Source organism: Dreissena polymorpha, chromosome 6, assembly GCF_020536995.1.
Source record: "Dreissena polymorpha isolate Duluth1 chromosome 6, UMN_Dpol_1.0, whole genome shotgun sequence".
Classification (NCBI taxonomy): Eukaryota; Metazoa; Mollusca; class Bivalvia; order Myida; family Dreissenidae; genus Dreissena; species Dreissena polymorpha.
Window position 1 is genome coordinate 91532975 of NC_068360.1, and position 16449 is coordinate 91549423.

At 40.7% G+C, this 16449-nt stretch overlaps 1 protein-coding gene and 1 long non-coding RNA gene across 3 annotated transcripts in view; one reads left to right on the plus strand and one right to left on the minus strand.

The window, feature by feature from the left end:
- The window catches only part of LOC127834032 (cell division cycle protein 16 homolog), a 53829-nt gene that overhangs the window by 19326 nt on the left and 18054 nt on the right, over positions 1-16449 (plus strand). The window contains exons 9-12 of the mRNA XM_052359590.1: positions 9966-10045; positions 12013-12062; positions 12642-12712; positions 15893-16018. Coding sequence (XP_052215550.1) covers positions 9966-10045; positions 12013-12062; positions 12642-12712; positions 15893-16018 — 327 coding nt within the window. The remainder of the gene's footprint in view (positions 1-9965; positions 10046-12012; positions 12063-12641; positions 12713-15892; positions 16019-16449) is intronic.
- Positions 13981-14618, minus strand: LOC127834034 (uncharacterized). 2 transcript variants are annotated; one of them, XR_008027772.1, is made up of 3 exons: positions 14564-14618; positions 14111-14210; positions 13981-14008 (listed from the first exon to the last, which is right to left on the minus strand). It is a non-coding gene; the product is annotated as an uncharacterized LOC127834034 (long non-coding RNA). The 2 variants fall into 2 exon arrangements; XR_008027771.1 differs by lacking the exon at positions 14564-14618 and adding an exon at positions 14261-14315.

The window sequence follows — 16449 nt, forward strand, 5'->3', positions numbered from 1 at the left end:
ATTACTAGCACTTTGGATTGATAAAAATCACGTAAAAAAATTGGTGTTGGTTTTTGCTAACAGATTACACTGAAATATAAAATAAAGGTGTTTTCAAGATTGTATTAAGTAAGGGTCAACAGCTTGACACATATTTGAACTAAAAGTTGATATAAGATATAAAAGAATACAAGTTGTTTGAACTATTATAAGTCATCCTCATAGCAACAGAATGTCGTCATGAAGGGAGCACTTTGAGTTTTATGTTTCCATAAACAGCGCAGTTATAAAAAAATCTTTGCAAAGAACCTAATAATATTGATGTTACGCTTACATAAGATATTTATTTAAAAAATATCAAAATGTCAAATGTTCTGCAGTATAGATACAAACTATTAATAGAGGATAATTAATAAAATACACTCCTTCACTTTTTGATGTTCAACATCAAAATATGCATAAATTGTTCCTTTTAAATCAATTTATGACTTTGCTCATTTTAATACCGCAGGTTTATAATTTGTAATGATCTCCACTTTCATAGGCTGTAGTAAAGGATGGCCTCTGTCTCAAATGAGTGTGTTAAGAATTTACTTTAGGAATTAAAAAATTGGGAAAAATAATTTGAGCAAATTAAGTAATTGAACAACATGCATCTAGAATGAAAAAGTTATTTATAAAATGACGTTAACATGATGCCAATATCACATTAATAATTAAACTATTCACTCACTACATTTTTATGACTAAAAAGGGAGGCATGTAGTTTCAGCACTGTCCATCCACGAATCCCTGAGTCTATCTGCACTTTTTGGTTTCCGCACTTAACCCTTTACCACTTTGATACATATTTTAAGCATTTGTAGTCCCTCAAAAAGTTAAATTTAAATAAATACCTTTCTTACTAGATTCAAATTTTAAAGGCTTAATTTCCAAACCTTAGATACTGATGAGCAGCAAACAGCATAAAACCTGCACAGACTGTGAGTTACCCTCAGGCTGTTCTGGTTTTATGCTGGTTGCAAAAGCCATTTTCACTTTGCTTCTTATGGGGGAAAGGGTTAAACTAACCAGTTTTCATCTGATTGTCAACAAACTCAAACGTAGGTCAAGCTCGATTGAGAGTCTCACCTGATACTTATGGCCCTTGCATTTCTCCAAATAATATGGCTCTTTCATGGTTTCTGTTCTTAAACTCAACCAGTTTTCATCTGATTTTTAATATCATAAATACGTTACCTGTTATCTCTAGCTTACCCCTTTCCAAGGGAGTTATTTCATCCGGAAAATATTCAAGCGCTGGGAATCGTCCACCTCTATAAGAATCCAAATCAGGTTAAACATAGTACAATGCAACCTAACAGGAAATCAAGAACCACAACTCATCTTTCCTTTCCGGATAAAACCATGTGCACGCCTATTTTAGGCTCAGGACTTATGTGTTCTTTTCACTGTGTTTTTGGCGGAGTTTAAAAGGATAAAGTTTATTTATCTTTTATTTGTATCATTCGGTTTATATTTCTATACTTTTTGTTGCAGTTATTGTCATATTTCTGCTTTTGCTGGGTTTCTTTGTTTGTATCGTCGCTCATGTACATGACGTCATGAGCACGTGAACCACGAGGAATTCGTGCCTATTCCCCAATAAGTAATTGAGGTCAATTGGACAGCGTTCTTTGTGTTTACATTTTGTGGTTTAACTTTTTATTTGAATTTATAATCATTAATTTGTTTTTTTGTAGGTTCTTTCTGTTTCTTTTATTTCAGAATGAACTTACAGGATAGAGGTTCTTGTGGTCATATCAAAGCAAGGTGGGATTCCCACGATACTTGCTTGGCATGTACCGGTTGCACATTTAATAACAAATGTGCGGTTTGCGATTTGTGGGCTTACGACGTATGGACAAAAGCAGGTCGCCGGAGGACGTCGATCAGCCGCAAACGCAACGAACCTCCATCCGACGTTGATTACCCGGTGACTCCACTGGTCAAGGATGACCAGCGGTTTTGTCAGTCACCGAGTACCGGGCAAGATGGTGTTGTTGTCAGTCGATCGTCATCAGATCTTATTACTCACACCATGCATACCGGCGACATTGATCATGGAACGACTGGATCAATGTCAGACCACATGGCAGCCGCCATTCTACGGTCTTTGTCCGGTGACGTAACCGGTCATAATATGACCGGCCGGTCACCGGTCCGGTCCGGTCCGGTCACCGGTCATGTCACCGGTCCGGTCCGGTCCGGTCATGTCACCGGTCCGGTCCGGTCACCGGTCCGGTCACCGGTCCGGTCCGGTCACCGGTCCGGTCCGGTCACCGGTCCGGTCCGGTCACCGGTCCGGTCACCGGTCCGGTCCGGTCACCGGTCCGGTCCGGTCACCGGTCCGGTCCGGTCATTGATCACCGGTCCGGTCCGGTCACCGGTCCGGTCCGGTCCGGTCACCGGTCAACAGTCATCAGTTGGGCCTGCCACCGATAACACCAATCGCCGGTCAAGAAGAACTCGGTCTTCATCATCGGCGTATTCTTCTACATCCGATTCGTCGTCGAATACATCGTCTTCATCAAGGAGTGGACATCGGACACGCTCTTCTTCGTCGAGCAGTTATCATCGTCGCGGCGCTCATAAGCGATCACGTCGTCACTCACGGAGACGGTATTCCAAAAAATCTCGATCTCATCGCAGCCGATCCACATCTCGACAGCGCAGCCGATCCAGATCTCGACATTGCAGGAAACGAGGACGTCGGCAACGTTCACGTAGACAGCATCGGAATTACCATAGTCGTTCACCATCGTGTTCCGTTATGGAATCGCATGTTTCCATGCCAAATGTGTCGGTTCCAACGTTGACTGCCACACGTATTGCATCTTCAGGAGCTCATCTCACTACTACGGCGTCAGTGTCAACACCACGGGTATCATCTACAGTATCTAGTCGTGTACCCCCTACAGCTACCCTGTCGAATCCTGATACACTATGGATACAGAATTCGGCGGGACATTTTGTACCGGTCAATGCTGATAATTTACCTTCTTCCGGTTTACATTATCAGTTTACTGACGTCGGGGATGATCATTCGCTGTTACCAGACAATTACAATCCGGTACAAGATATTCTCACTTCTGTTCCTGCTGATTCTATACAAACCGCTGGTGTTGTAGAGAGTGAGGCTGATTCAGATGCAGAATCTTATGTTGAGACGGATCAATATTTAGCTCCGATTGGTCAGATCTATGAACTGATGTTTCGTACTCTTGGTGAAGATTACTGTCCAAGACCTGCTGAACTGTCTTCAAATGCGACGATTTCTGTGACAGAACAACTTTTTCGTACATTTGATCCCAACAGGGTTATTAAGTCGACGGCTCGTCCTGACCCACGACTTCCCATTGGTTCTACTGTTCTATCTGTTCGTCAATCATTGGAATCAGCTAATAAGACTATTCCAAAACGAGGAGAAACATGGAAAATTCCTAAGGAACTAGCTGATCCAAAACACCAGGAAGGTAGTAAAAGTTACAAACCTCCTGTACCACATGCAACATCTGGGTTGGATTTTTCAAAACTTCCGGTTCCAGATCCGGACATAAGCAAGCTATCTCTTGTAATGCCAAGTGGTTCCAATTCAGTTTCTGTTCCGTTTTCAATGTTGGAAACTTGGGAAATGAGGGAACGTAGATCATTAGGTTTGACTAACCAAATTGACTTCATGCTAGCGACAATTTTACAAATGGTGTGTGATTGGTCGGAATCTGTTCCGGAGGAACTCCGTGATTTGTTAATTCATCTCTCACGGACCACACTGGCCTTATCTCACACTTCTGCTTCTTCAATGTCCGAGATGCTAAGGATTCGTAGAGATCTTATCCTTACTTCTTTACCTAAAGATTTTCTGTTGGAACCTGGTATGAACTCGCTCAGAACAGCTCCTCTCACATCAGGGTTTCTTTTTGGTGGAAGGATACAAGAAGCAATCACAGCTGACAAGGATGACCAACTTCATGCTTCTTTAGCTAGAAACAACTCTGGACAACGCCAAGGGGTCTTTAAGCATCCTGCTTCTAGGCCACCAGCAGTTCCAGCATTCAAGACGGCTAAGAGAAATAACCTTTTCTCTAAAAAGCCTTCTTTTAATCCACGGTCAGGTCCTAATAGGCAGTCTTCCTATAACAGACCTTCTTTGTCACACAAGTCTTCTAATAAAGATTCTGGGAAAAAGGGCAAACCCAAGCCGGGACAGAGGAATTTCAAACCTTCTACCGGCAGGGGCGCACCTCCTGCTTATCAGCCCTAGGTCCCTTCCCTTTCTACCGCCACAACCTCCGATGCCGGAAATACCAGTCGGGGCCAGACTTTTCCACTTCTCAAATCGATGGCTTCAAATTACTTCAGACGCATGGGTTCATTCTCTTGTGACAAAAGGCCTGACTTTTCAATTCGAAAAAAGGCCTCCACTTTCTCGCGTCCCTATAGAGCTGGTATCTCGGCATCCACATATTCCAGAGTCCATTCTCGGGCTCTTGGAAAAACAGGCGGTAGAAAGGGTTCAAGATCCTTATTCTCCAGGATTTTACAGTCGTCTTTTTCTTGTTCAAAAGAAAAATGGTTCCTGGAGACCAGTAATAGATTTAAAAGTGTTCAACATGTATCTCCTCAAACCAACTTTCAAAATGGAGACTCCTTCTTTCATACGGGAATCCATCAAACCCCTGCACTGGGGGGTGTCTTTGGATCTGGAAGATGCTTACTTCCATGTTCCTATACATCCCAACTACCGAAAGTACTTGCGATTCGCCTTTCAAGGCCAAGTCTACCAGTTCCGGTCTATGCCTTTCGGGTTGGCGACAGCCCCACGAGTTTTTACCAAACTAATGTCGGCAGTCGGATCACACCTCAGAGTTCACGGGATTATTCTTCTTCAGTATTTCGACGACTGGCTCTTACACCAGCTCGATCGTCAATTGCTTCTGTACAACCTAGAATTCTCTTGGAAGGAGCTCCTCTCGTTAGGGCTCCTTCTCAATGCAGACAAATCAGACCTCATTCCTTCACAGGACTTTACGTTTGTGGGAATGAATTTCTTGACCCACATCAATCGGGTCAGAGTGTCTATTCAACGTATATCAGACCTTCTGATGAAGGTCAACTGGGTTTTGTCCCAATCTCATATAACAGCTCAAGAATTCCTCTCTCTCAACGGTATCCTGAGCTCAGTAGCAGACTTTGTGCAGTTGGGACGTCTCTTCCTACGTCCTCTTCAGCACTATCTCTCAGCTTGTTGGAAATGGTCTCCAGGCAATCTATTAACACAGATTCCAATCCTTCCCTCCTTAAGGTCTCATCTTCAGTGGTGGCTAGACGAGGAGACTCTGTTGGCAGGAGTACCCCTTCTTCCCCCGCAACCGTCATTATATCTAATAACGGATGCGAGCAAGGAAGGGTGGGGTGCTCACCTGGAACCTCTCAGTCTGATAATTTCAGGGTTGTGGTCTCATCAGGAATCTCACCTTCATATCAACAATCTAGAAATGCGAGCAGTATTTCTAGCTGTATCTCATTTCCAATCACATCTTCGAGACTCTTGTGTGATGGTGTCAACAGACAACACATCTGTGGTGGCTTACATCCAGGCACAGGGGGGAACACATTCTCAATCCCTGTATCTGGAAACCAGAAAATTACGTGTTCTTTGCAAAACACTCAACATTCATCTGCTGGCAAAATATATACCAGGTCGCCTCAACGCCCTGGCGGATGGTTTGTCTCGCAAACACCAGTTACTTCCATCGGAGTGGACACTTCATCAAGAAGTGACCAACCAGATCTTTTTCAAGTTCGGTTATCCCCTGGTCGATCTATTTGCAACCAGACACAATCACAGACTTCCTCTGTATGTGAGTCCAGTTTACGATCCAGCAGCGTGGGCAATCGACGCGCTTTCGTTCGCATGGGACCAACTGGACGCTTACGCCTATCCCCCACCCATTCTAATTCCCCAAATATTGGGGAAAATCAAGGTGAGCTCTTGCAGGATACTCCTGATTGCCCCTTGGTGGCCCAGAAGATCTTGGTTCAACGATCTTCTCAGTCTCCTGTACGATTATCCCAGGAATCTTCCTCACAGGTCAGATCTTCTGTCTCAAAGCGGCAGACTACATGCGGACCCAAAAATGTTCCACTTACACGTCTGGCCGTTATCAGGCAATCTTTGCAGAAGAAATGTTTTTCTGTCAGGGCTTCAACCCTCGTTGCTTCGGCAAGGAGAAAATCCACCAGAGCAGTCTATGATGCTCGTTGGAAACTCTTCTCCAATTGGTGTTTTCGAGGGAAAATTAATCCCCTCAATCCCTCTGCTAGACGAATAGCGGATTTTCTCATTTATCTTTTTGATGATAAGAAACTTTCTCTTAGTTCCATCAAAGGATACAGATCTATGATTTCGCATACATTGGCTTTCACTAAGTCTTCACAAGTCTGTGCTGATCCAGCTATTTCAGAACTTGTTCGAGCTATGGAACTTAGTCGTCCTGTATCTCGTACACTTGCTCCTAAATGGGATTTAGCTTGTGTGCTTGGTTCCCTTATTAAGGCTCCCTATGAACCTCTTGATCAGGCTTCATTACAATTCCTAACATGGAAGACCGTTTTCCTTCTTACTATGGCTTCAGCCAAACGGAGAAGTGAAATTCATGCTCTTTCTATCGAGGATAGTCATCTTCGTTTTGACTCTTCTGATGGTTCTGTTACATTGTTGTGTCAGTCAGGATTCCTTGCTAAAAATCAACTCCCCTCTATGGCTTCCAAACCCTTCAAAGTTCCAAGTCTATCTAGAACTTGTGGACATGAAGATGATGATAGACTCCTTTGCCCGGTCAGGGCTTTGAAGTTCTACCTTAAAAAGGTAAAGTCTATTCGAGGTTCTCGCAAGAGACTTTTCATTCCATTAAAAGGGGGGGGCGATGTGTCTGCGGCTTCTATTTCTCGTTGGATAGCCTCGACTATAAGGAAAGCTTATTCTTCTCTTTCATCGAGGGATTTATCCCTGTTTAAGATAAGACCGCATGAATTAAGAGCTCTTTCGGCTTCGTGGGCTTATATTAATCAGACCCCACTATCTGAAGTGCTTCAAGCTGCTTTCTGGAGGAATCCGACCACCTTCTCCTCTTTTTATCTTCTTTCTCTTGAGTGCCAACAAGACAATTTGTATAAGTTGGGTCCTCTTGTAGTGGCTCAAACGGTAGTTTCTTCTATGGCGTAAGTACACTGGTGCCATCCGAGAATTAAGTACTATACTGTACTAACAAAGATTATAAGAGGACTTGATTCTACTATCTCTGGCTGTAAACCCTCTATATGGGTTTTGCTGTGATGGGAAAAAATATGCGAACCTTCCCGCCGCAGCTGCAAAATCAGCTAGAGATAACAGGTAACGTATTTATGATATTAAAACAAATTTTCTTAAGTAAAATTCATTTTAATTATTAAATACTTACCTGTTATCGGTAAGTCCCACCTCCCACCCCGCTCATCGCCTTTTTATGTTTGCGTAAAGGAAAGATGAGTTGTGGTTCTTGATTTCCTGTTAGGTTGCATTGTACTATGTTTAACCTGATTTGGATTCTTATAGAGGTGGACGATTCCCAGCGCTTGAATATTTTCCGGATGAAATAACTCCCTTGGAAAGGGGTAAGCTAGAGATAACAGGTAAGTATTTAATAATTAAAATGAATTTTACTTAAGAAAATTTGTGTCAACAAACTTTCATAAAAATGTGGGTCAAGCTCAATCAAGAGTCAAGTCTCACCAGATACTTATGGTCCTCGCATTTCTCCAAATAATATGGCTCTTTCATGGTTTCTTTTCTTAAACTCAACCAGTTTTCATCTGATTGTCAACAAACTTTCATAAAAATGTGGGTCAAGCTCAATCAAGAGTCAAGTCTCACCAGATACTTATGGTCCTCGCATTTCTCCAAATAATATGGCTCTTTCATGGTTTCTGTTCTTAAACTCAACCAGTTTTCATCTGATTGTCAACAAACTTTCATAAAAATGTGGGTCAAGCTCAATCAAGAGTCAAGTCTCACCAGATACTTATGGTCCTCGCATTTCTCCAAATAATATGGCTCTTTCATGGTTTCTGTTCTTAAACTCAACCAGTTTTCATCTGATTGTCAACAAACTTTCATAAAAATGTGGGTCAAGCTCAATCAAGAGTCAAGTCTCACCAGATACTTATGGTCCTCGCATTTCTCCAAATAATATGGCTCTTTCATGGTTTCTGTTCTTAAACTCAACCAGTTTTCATCTGATTGTCAACAAACTTTCATAAAAATGTGGGTCAAGCTCAATCAAGAGTCAAGTCTCACCAGATACTTATGGTCCTCGCATTTCTCCAAATAATATGGCTCTTTCATGGTTTCTTTTCTTAAACTCAACCAGTTTTCATCTGATTGTCAACAAACTTTCATAAAAATGTGGGTCAAGCTCAATCAAGAGTCAAGTCTCACCAGATACTTATGGTCCTCGCATTTCTCCAAATAATATGGCTCTTTCATGGTTTCTGTTCTTAAACTCAACCAGTTTTCATCTGATTGTCAACAAACTTTCATAAAAATGTGGGTCAAGCTCAATCAAGAGTCAAGTCTCACCAGATACTTATGGTCCTCGCATTTCTCCAAATAATATGGCTCTTTCATGGTTTCTGTTCTTAAACTCAACCAGTTTTCATCTGATTGTCAACAAACTTTCATAAAAATGTGGGTCAAGCTCAATCAAGAGTCAAGTCTCACCAGATACTTATGGTCCTCGCATTTCTCCAAATAATATGGCTCTTTCATGGTTTCTTTTCTTAAACTCAACCAGTTTTCATCTGATTGTCAACAAACTTTCATAAAAATGTGGGTCAAGCTCAATCAAGAGTCAAGTCTCACCAGATACTTATGGTCCTCGCATTTCTCCAAATAATATGGCTCTTTCATGGTTTCTGTTCTTAAACTCAACCAGTTTTCATCTGATTGTCAACAAACTTTCATAAAAATGTGGGTCAAGCTCAATCAAGAGTCAAGTCTCACCAGATACTTATGGTCCTCGCATTTCTCCAAATAATATGGCTCTTTCATGGTTTCTTTTCTTAAACTCAACCAGTTTTCATCTGATTGTGAACAAACTTTCATAAAAATGTGGGTCAAGCTCAATCAAGAGTCAAGTCTCACCAGATACTTATGGTCCTCGCATTTCTCCAAATAATATGGCTCTTTCATGGTTTCTGTTCTTAAACTCAACCAGTTTTCATCTGATTGTCAACAAACTTTCATATAAATGTGGGTCAAGCTCAATCAAGAGTCAAGTCTCACCAGATACTTATGGTCCTCGCATTTCTCCAAATAATATGGCTCTTTCATGGTTTCTGTTCTTAAACTCAACCAGTTTTCATCTGATTGTCAACAAACTTTCATAAAAATGTGGGTCAAGCTCAATCAAGAGTCAAGTCTCACCAGATACTTATGGTCCTCGCATTTCTCCAAATAATATGGCTCTTTCATGGTTTCTTTTCTTAAACTCAACCAGTTTTCATCTGATTGTGAACAAACTTTCATAAAAATGTGGGTCAAGCTCAATCAAGAGTCAAGTCTCACCAGATACTTATGGTCCTCGCATTTCTCCAAATAATATGGCTTTTTGATTATTCGGCTCTCGTATTCAGTTTTCATCTGCTCATCACCAAACTTTCAAAAAAAGTTACTAAGATTTCAATGGAGGTCAATGACATTAACCAGCCAAATCCCAGATGCACTTTGGAGTTATTGCCCTTGAATTTCTCAAAATAGGCTTTTGATATAAAGTGAGTTTTAAAACAAAAGTTCAATGTACGGGCATCTATGTCTTAGGAACACGTGTATTTTTGGAATAAGAATTTTACTTCAGCAAAACATTGCCTCAAGTAAAATTGCTTTATATGTTAATGTTGTGTTTCAGGATTTTGAATTCTGATCCGTACAATAGTACCTGCCTGCCATTGCATATAGCGGTTATGGTGGAGCTGAAGAAAACAAATGGTAAGGTTGAATACGCCCTCTGCCTAAAGTGTTGTCCCAGATTAGACTGTGCAGTCTGCACAGGCTAATCAAGAAGCACACTTTATGCTTTTGTATTTTCTTATATAGGAAGTAATTAGCAAAAATCCAGTGATAGCTGAAATTGTCGTCCCTTATCAGCATCTTCTGACTTCACAGGTTTTATATATACTTGGGAGGCATTTGCAAGATCTCTGTTAACACTCCAAGTATTCTTGGTTCTTTCTAGGAAACAGACAGTCTCTGTTAACCTTAGGGTTTCAAAAAGATATAGCGAAAATGAATTGGTTTGATATAGTTTATGGCTAACTGCTAGTCTACAGACATGTAAATTTAAGACAAAGATGTTTGCATTATTAAAAATAGTTTCTGAACATGGTTTCAAATGTTCAAGTGTAAATTGTACTGCTCACATATAATAGATATGCTAAGAGGATTTATGAAAATAATAAGAGTGATGTGTTAGTTTTAATTCTGAAGCATTCAAAATGACCATATTAAATTGGTGTTAAGCTTGAGGTGGAGGGGGTGTGGGAATGCTATTCATCTTTTATCCCATTTAAAGGTTAAATTGTTGAGCTTTTGTTTCCTGCTACAAGTCATATCTCCAAAGCCTTTTTGTAAGATTCAATGATACTTTGTACAAGTGTATATTTAAGTAAGACAATGTGCAGAAGGCATGACACTGTCATGCCAGTTCAAGGTCAATGTCATACTTACAGGTTAGTCCATATAAACGGACTCCCAGAGCCTTTGATAATTTTTGCTATGGCTGCTCTGGGAGTCCATATTCACTCGTTCATAGAGACAAGAGCAAATCTGTGCACAGATTTCGTGCGCATAACTAAACAGACGAGACAAATTGAGGAAAATAATAAATAAACTTCATAAACATGTTAAATTTACTTGAATGTTATCCTTTGCATGCACCCTATAAAAACACGACAATGTTTCAACACACTTTTCTCGCTGACATGTTTATGTTTAAATTTGAATCAGTGTATTCTGTATCGAATACCACATCGTTATCGACTTTAATAGGCTCCAACACATAACCCGATGGCAAAATATTGGTGCACTGCGACCTAACCAATATTGGGTCAATTTTCCAATTTCGCTGATACAGCTGACCAAAGAAAAACTGAGTCAATTAAAAACAATTATTTTTTGCTTTAATGGTACCATTTGGATGAGTTTGTGGTTAAGACAGGTAAACTTTAATAAGTTCTTGCAGTTTCAGTGTTCCTTAACCCTTGCATTGTTGATAACATTTTGCACCCATGGACAAGATAGAGCGCATTGCAACTCTCAGCAGCCCATTGGGCTATAAAGCTGAGAGTTGAATTATTGCAACTAACTTACTGGTCACATGTTTATAGCCACTATTAATGTGTGGTCATGTCAGTTCAGTAACTTCCGGGTCCTTAAGCGTTTTTTCATGACAATTGCATGGGTGAAAGTTTTCAGTATTAGTACAGAATTCTGTTTGTTTTTTCCTCTGAGATTGTTTTCGTGAATCATGTAAATCCAATGAGATTGTGTTGGGGGGGTGTGGGCCATGTGTCCAGCAATTCCAACAAACAAAATACGATTAATTCCAGACATAATAAATTGGTTTCTCACTGTTCCGTTAGCCCATATAATAGATTCCATGCGTCCACTGCTTCTCAATTAGTCTATCCCCCTGGGCCTATTGCTCTTTCATTTTCTATTTTCTAGTGAATCGTTCTATCCCTTTGGCCCCCAGCTAAAACATTTCAGCAGTATTTTTCATTGTTTGTACTTTAACACAGGCATTTGCTGCAAATGGTAGGCAGTGTAATGAAGGCATGAGGTGATCAAGCAACTTAAGGTCAAGGTCCTTCTTGAATGTCAAAAAGAATGGTGAGGGTAAATGCTGTTCTTTGAACTGCCTTGTTATAACTAACAACAGTATTTATTCATTTCAGGTTTATTTTATTTGGCCCACAAGCTAGTAGATCTTTATCCAAACAAACCAGTAAGTTATTGGTCTTAACCATGTTTTTTTTGTATTCTTATCTTTATTTGAAAGCTTTCTGAGATAGTAAATCATGTATTTGTTTTGGTTGCTATAGCACGGAAATGAAAATACCCGTATATGCTTAAATGCTCAACTGACACTATTGATATGTGAATTTTTCACTGTTTAAGAGAAATGTTTTTGAAGGACTTAACTTAATCTAATGTAGTACATTTGAAAACTTTGTCTAAAAAATGGTTTACATCTAAGTGTAAACTTGTGTGCTTCGTAAATTTCAAACAAATGAGCAGTGCTGTGGGAAATTAGGGCTTGAAACGTGGGCTTAAAGTGTTGTACCAGTCTGCACTTGCTAATCAGAACGACACTTTCTGCTTTTATGGAATTTTACGTATAAATGAAGTTTCTTCCTAGTTAATATCCAGATAAGGAAGAAAGTTTTGTCCCTGATTAGCCTGAGCAAACTGCACAGGCTAATCTATAACAACACTTTACACACATCCTAATCCATTAAACCCAGTTTTGCCAGAGGAAGGCTTATATGTATTGATAACATTTACAGATGGTTTGATTCTTCAGGTTTCCTGGTTTGCAGTTGGCTGCTACTATCTTCTCCTTGACAACAAAGACCCAGCTAGACGATATCTCAGGTACCATAAGCAGAGGGGGTAATCATGTGATAGTCAAGATGGCGACGTCCAAGCCGAGACAGTTATTTTTCACAGTTTTATACCCTTTATTCCTCTTGTTTAATTTTTAAACGGCGCTCACTTTCCAGCCATATCAGTAAACAAGTGATCAGCGTTTATTTCGTATTTAAATTCGCTTTGTATCTCTACTTTACACCCCGCAAATTTTCTTAGTGGAGCCCTTATTAGGTCATCCCGCTAAGAAATTTTGCACAGAGTAAAGTTCAGATATAGAGCGAATATTACTATGAAATAAACGCCAGTAACTTTCTTGCTAATATGTCTGGGAAGTGGGCGGAATTAAAAAAATAAAACAAGTTATTAAAGAGTATAAAACGGCGAAAAATACCGGCCTCGGCATGGACATCGCCATCTTGATAATCACGTGATTACCCCCTCTGATAAGTGTTCCTCAGTATTTTGGGGTCATAACAAGGCTTCTATAGCTTCAACCTCACCTGGCATGGTCTGTAGGGTCATAACAAGGCTTCTAAAGCTTCAACCTCACCTGGCATGGTCTGTAGGGTCATAACAAGGCTTCTAAAGCTTCAACCTCACCTGGCATGGTCTGTAGGGTCATAACAAGGCTTCTAAAGCTTCAACCTCACCTGGCATGGTCTGTAGGGTCATAACAAGGCTTCTAAAGCTTCAACCTCACCTGGCATGGTCTGTGGGGTCATAACAAGGCTTCTAAAGCTTCAACCTCACCTGGCATGGTCTGTGGGGTCATAACAAGGCTTCTAAAGCTTCAACCTCACCTGGCCATGGTCTGTAGGGTCATAACAAGGCTTCTAAAGCTTCAACCTCACCTGGCATGGTCTGTAGGGTCATAACAAGGCTTCTAAAGCTTCAACCTCACCTGGCATGGTCTGTGGGGTCATAACAAGGCTTCTAAAGCTTCAACCTCACCTGGCCATGGTCTGTAGGGTCATAACAAGGCTTCTAAAGCTTCAACCTCACCTGGCATGGTCTGTAGGGTCATAACAAGGCTTCTAAAGCTTCAACCTCACCTGGCATGGTCTGTGGGGTCATAACAAGGCTTCTAAAGCTTCAACCTCACCTGGCCATGGTCTGTGGGGTCATAACAAGGCTTCTAAAGCTTCAACCTCACCTGGCCATGGTCTGTGGGGTCATAACAAGGCTTCTAAAGCTTCAACCTCACCTGGCATGGTCTGTAGGGTCATAACAAGGCTTCTAAAGCTTCAACCTCACCTGGCATGGTCTGTGGGGTCATAACAAGGCTTCTAAAGCTTCAACCTCACCTGGCCATGGTCTGTAGGGTCATAACAAGGCTTCTAAAGCTTCAACCTCACCTGGCCATGGTCTGTGGGGTCATAACAAGGCTTCTAAAGCTTCAACCTCACCTGGCATGGTCTGTAGGGTCATAACAAGGCTTCTAAAGCTTCAACCTCACCTGGCATGGTCTGTGGGGTCATAACAAGGCTTCTAAAGCTTCAACCTCACCTGGCACGGTCTGTGGGGTCATAACAAGGCTTCTAAAGCTTCAACCTCACCTGGCATGGTCTGTGGGGTCATAACAAGGCTTCTAAAGCTTCAACCTCACCTGGCCATGGTCTGTAGGGTCATAACAAGGCTTCTAAAGCTTCAACCTCACCTGGCCATGGTCTGTGGGGTCATAACAAGGCTTCTAAAGCTTCAACCTCACCTGGCCATGGTCTGTAGGGTCATAACAAGGCTTCTAAAGCTTCAACCTCACCTGGCACGGTCTGTAGGGTCATAACAAGGCTTCTATAGCTTCAACCTCACCTGGCATGGTCTGTAGGGTCATAACAAGGCTTCTAAAGCTTCAACCTCACCTGGCATGGTCTGTGGGGTCATAACAAGGCTTCTAAAGCTTCAACCTCACCTGGCATGGTCTTGGTTTGAATCAACTTTCACACACTTATTATTAAATTACATTAAAGCAAATCATCCTGTTGGTGCAAAAAGGTACCATGCAACAATTCCTTTGTTATGTCACATGGTACCTTTTTTGCACCAACGGGGCGAAATGAAACTGCATTTCACTATAGTTATTGTTGCTTTTAGTATGAAAAAGGGGGGAAAAGAATTGGTATTCACAAACCTATTCTTATACATAAGATTTTAGAATTGAATTCAACATTTTGATGTTCTCTTATTTCTTCAAATATCTTCTTATCTATTGCCATGGAATTATGCATCTAAAATTAAAAATTAAGAAACATTAACAGAATGTTCCCAGACATTCCAATTTGCCAATCCTCAAACTACATGTACATGCTTCAATCTTTGTACCGGTACCTCAGTATTTTTGGGTCACAACTCAATTTTTGGAGCCTTTGTCTGGGCTGGTGTGGGTTTGAATCTGCTTTAAATTATAACCTGAAAAGAATCCATTGTGTTCAATAGTTATTGTGGCTTTTGGTATACACCAATTTGGGGGAAAAAGCACTGGTATGAACTATCATTGAGATTCTCCAATAAATTTGAAAGTTTGAAAGCTCCCCTTTTCATAACCTGCCAAAATGGAAACTTAAAAATTCTCATGCAAATATCTTATAGAAAGAATTGTTTAACACGTGCACTGACCATTGATATGGACACCATTTATCCTATGATTATACTTGCTTTAATAAAATGACTCTCTTTTGATAAAGTTTATGAAATACAGCAAACACGCTCAGTATAGCGACATCACGCTCAGTATAGCGACATCATGCTATGTTTTGATGTCATTTAACATCTGTGCTGTTTTTAGCTATTTTCTTTTGTTAACAACAGAAAAAGCAAAACTTATTGGATAATTAGATTATCAGGTGAATTTCTTACCTAGGTAAAATTCTTTGCAGGACCTGAAAAACTCGCAGTCTGTTAAGGTTTTATGCTGTTTGCTGCTCATCAGTATCTAAGGTTTTGAGATGAAGCCTTAAAAACTTGAATCTAGTAAGAAAGGTCTTAATTAAATATATTCTAATGGACTACAAATGCGTTAAAATACGTATCTAAGTGGTAAAGGGTTAATTAATTGTTTGAACTGGACCAAGGTGGCTCTTGCAGGGCTGACTGAAACAGTCAGAACACCCAAAATCTATGCAGAGAGGAAAAAATATTTGTAAGGTTTTGTTTCTTTGCAATTTAAGTTCCTTTTGCCCGCTTCAGCAAGGCTACCACCCTGGAGAGGACATATGGCCCAGCCTGGCTTGCGTTCGGCCATTCTTTTGCCAAGGGTAACGAGCATGACCAGGCAATGGCAGCCTACTTCACTGCTGCACAGCTCATGAAAGGGTAGGATGAGATGTATTTTGTACAACTCTATTATTTGTTTTGTTTTTAAATTATTTAGCATCCACTCCCATCATTTTTTTAATCATTCAGTTTTTTCCCCAAAAATGTATCTTTCTTCTGGATTTGTCATTCCCCTGCTTAACCCTTTGCATGCTGGGAAATTTGTCGTCTGCTTAAATGTCATCTGCTGAATTTCTAAAATTAGCATTTTCTTCGATTTTTTTCAAAGAATACTATCATAATAGCAAACAGTTTGGATCCTGATGAGACGCCACGTTCTGTGGCGTCTCATCTGGATCCAAACTGTTTGCAAAGGCCTTCAATATTCGGTTCCCGCACTGAAAGGGTTAAGTTATCTCATCATCACCACCACCCCACTCCCACCTGGAGAATGGTCTCACCAACAATCACCACCACCCCACTCCCACCTG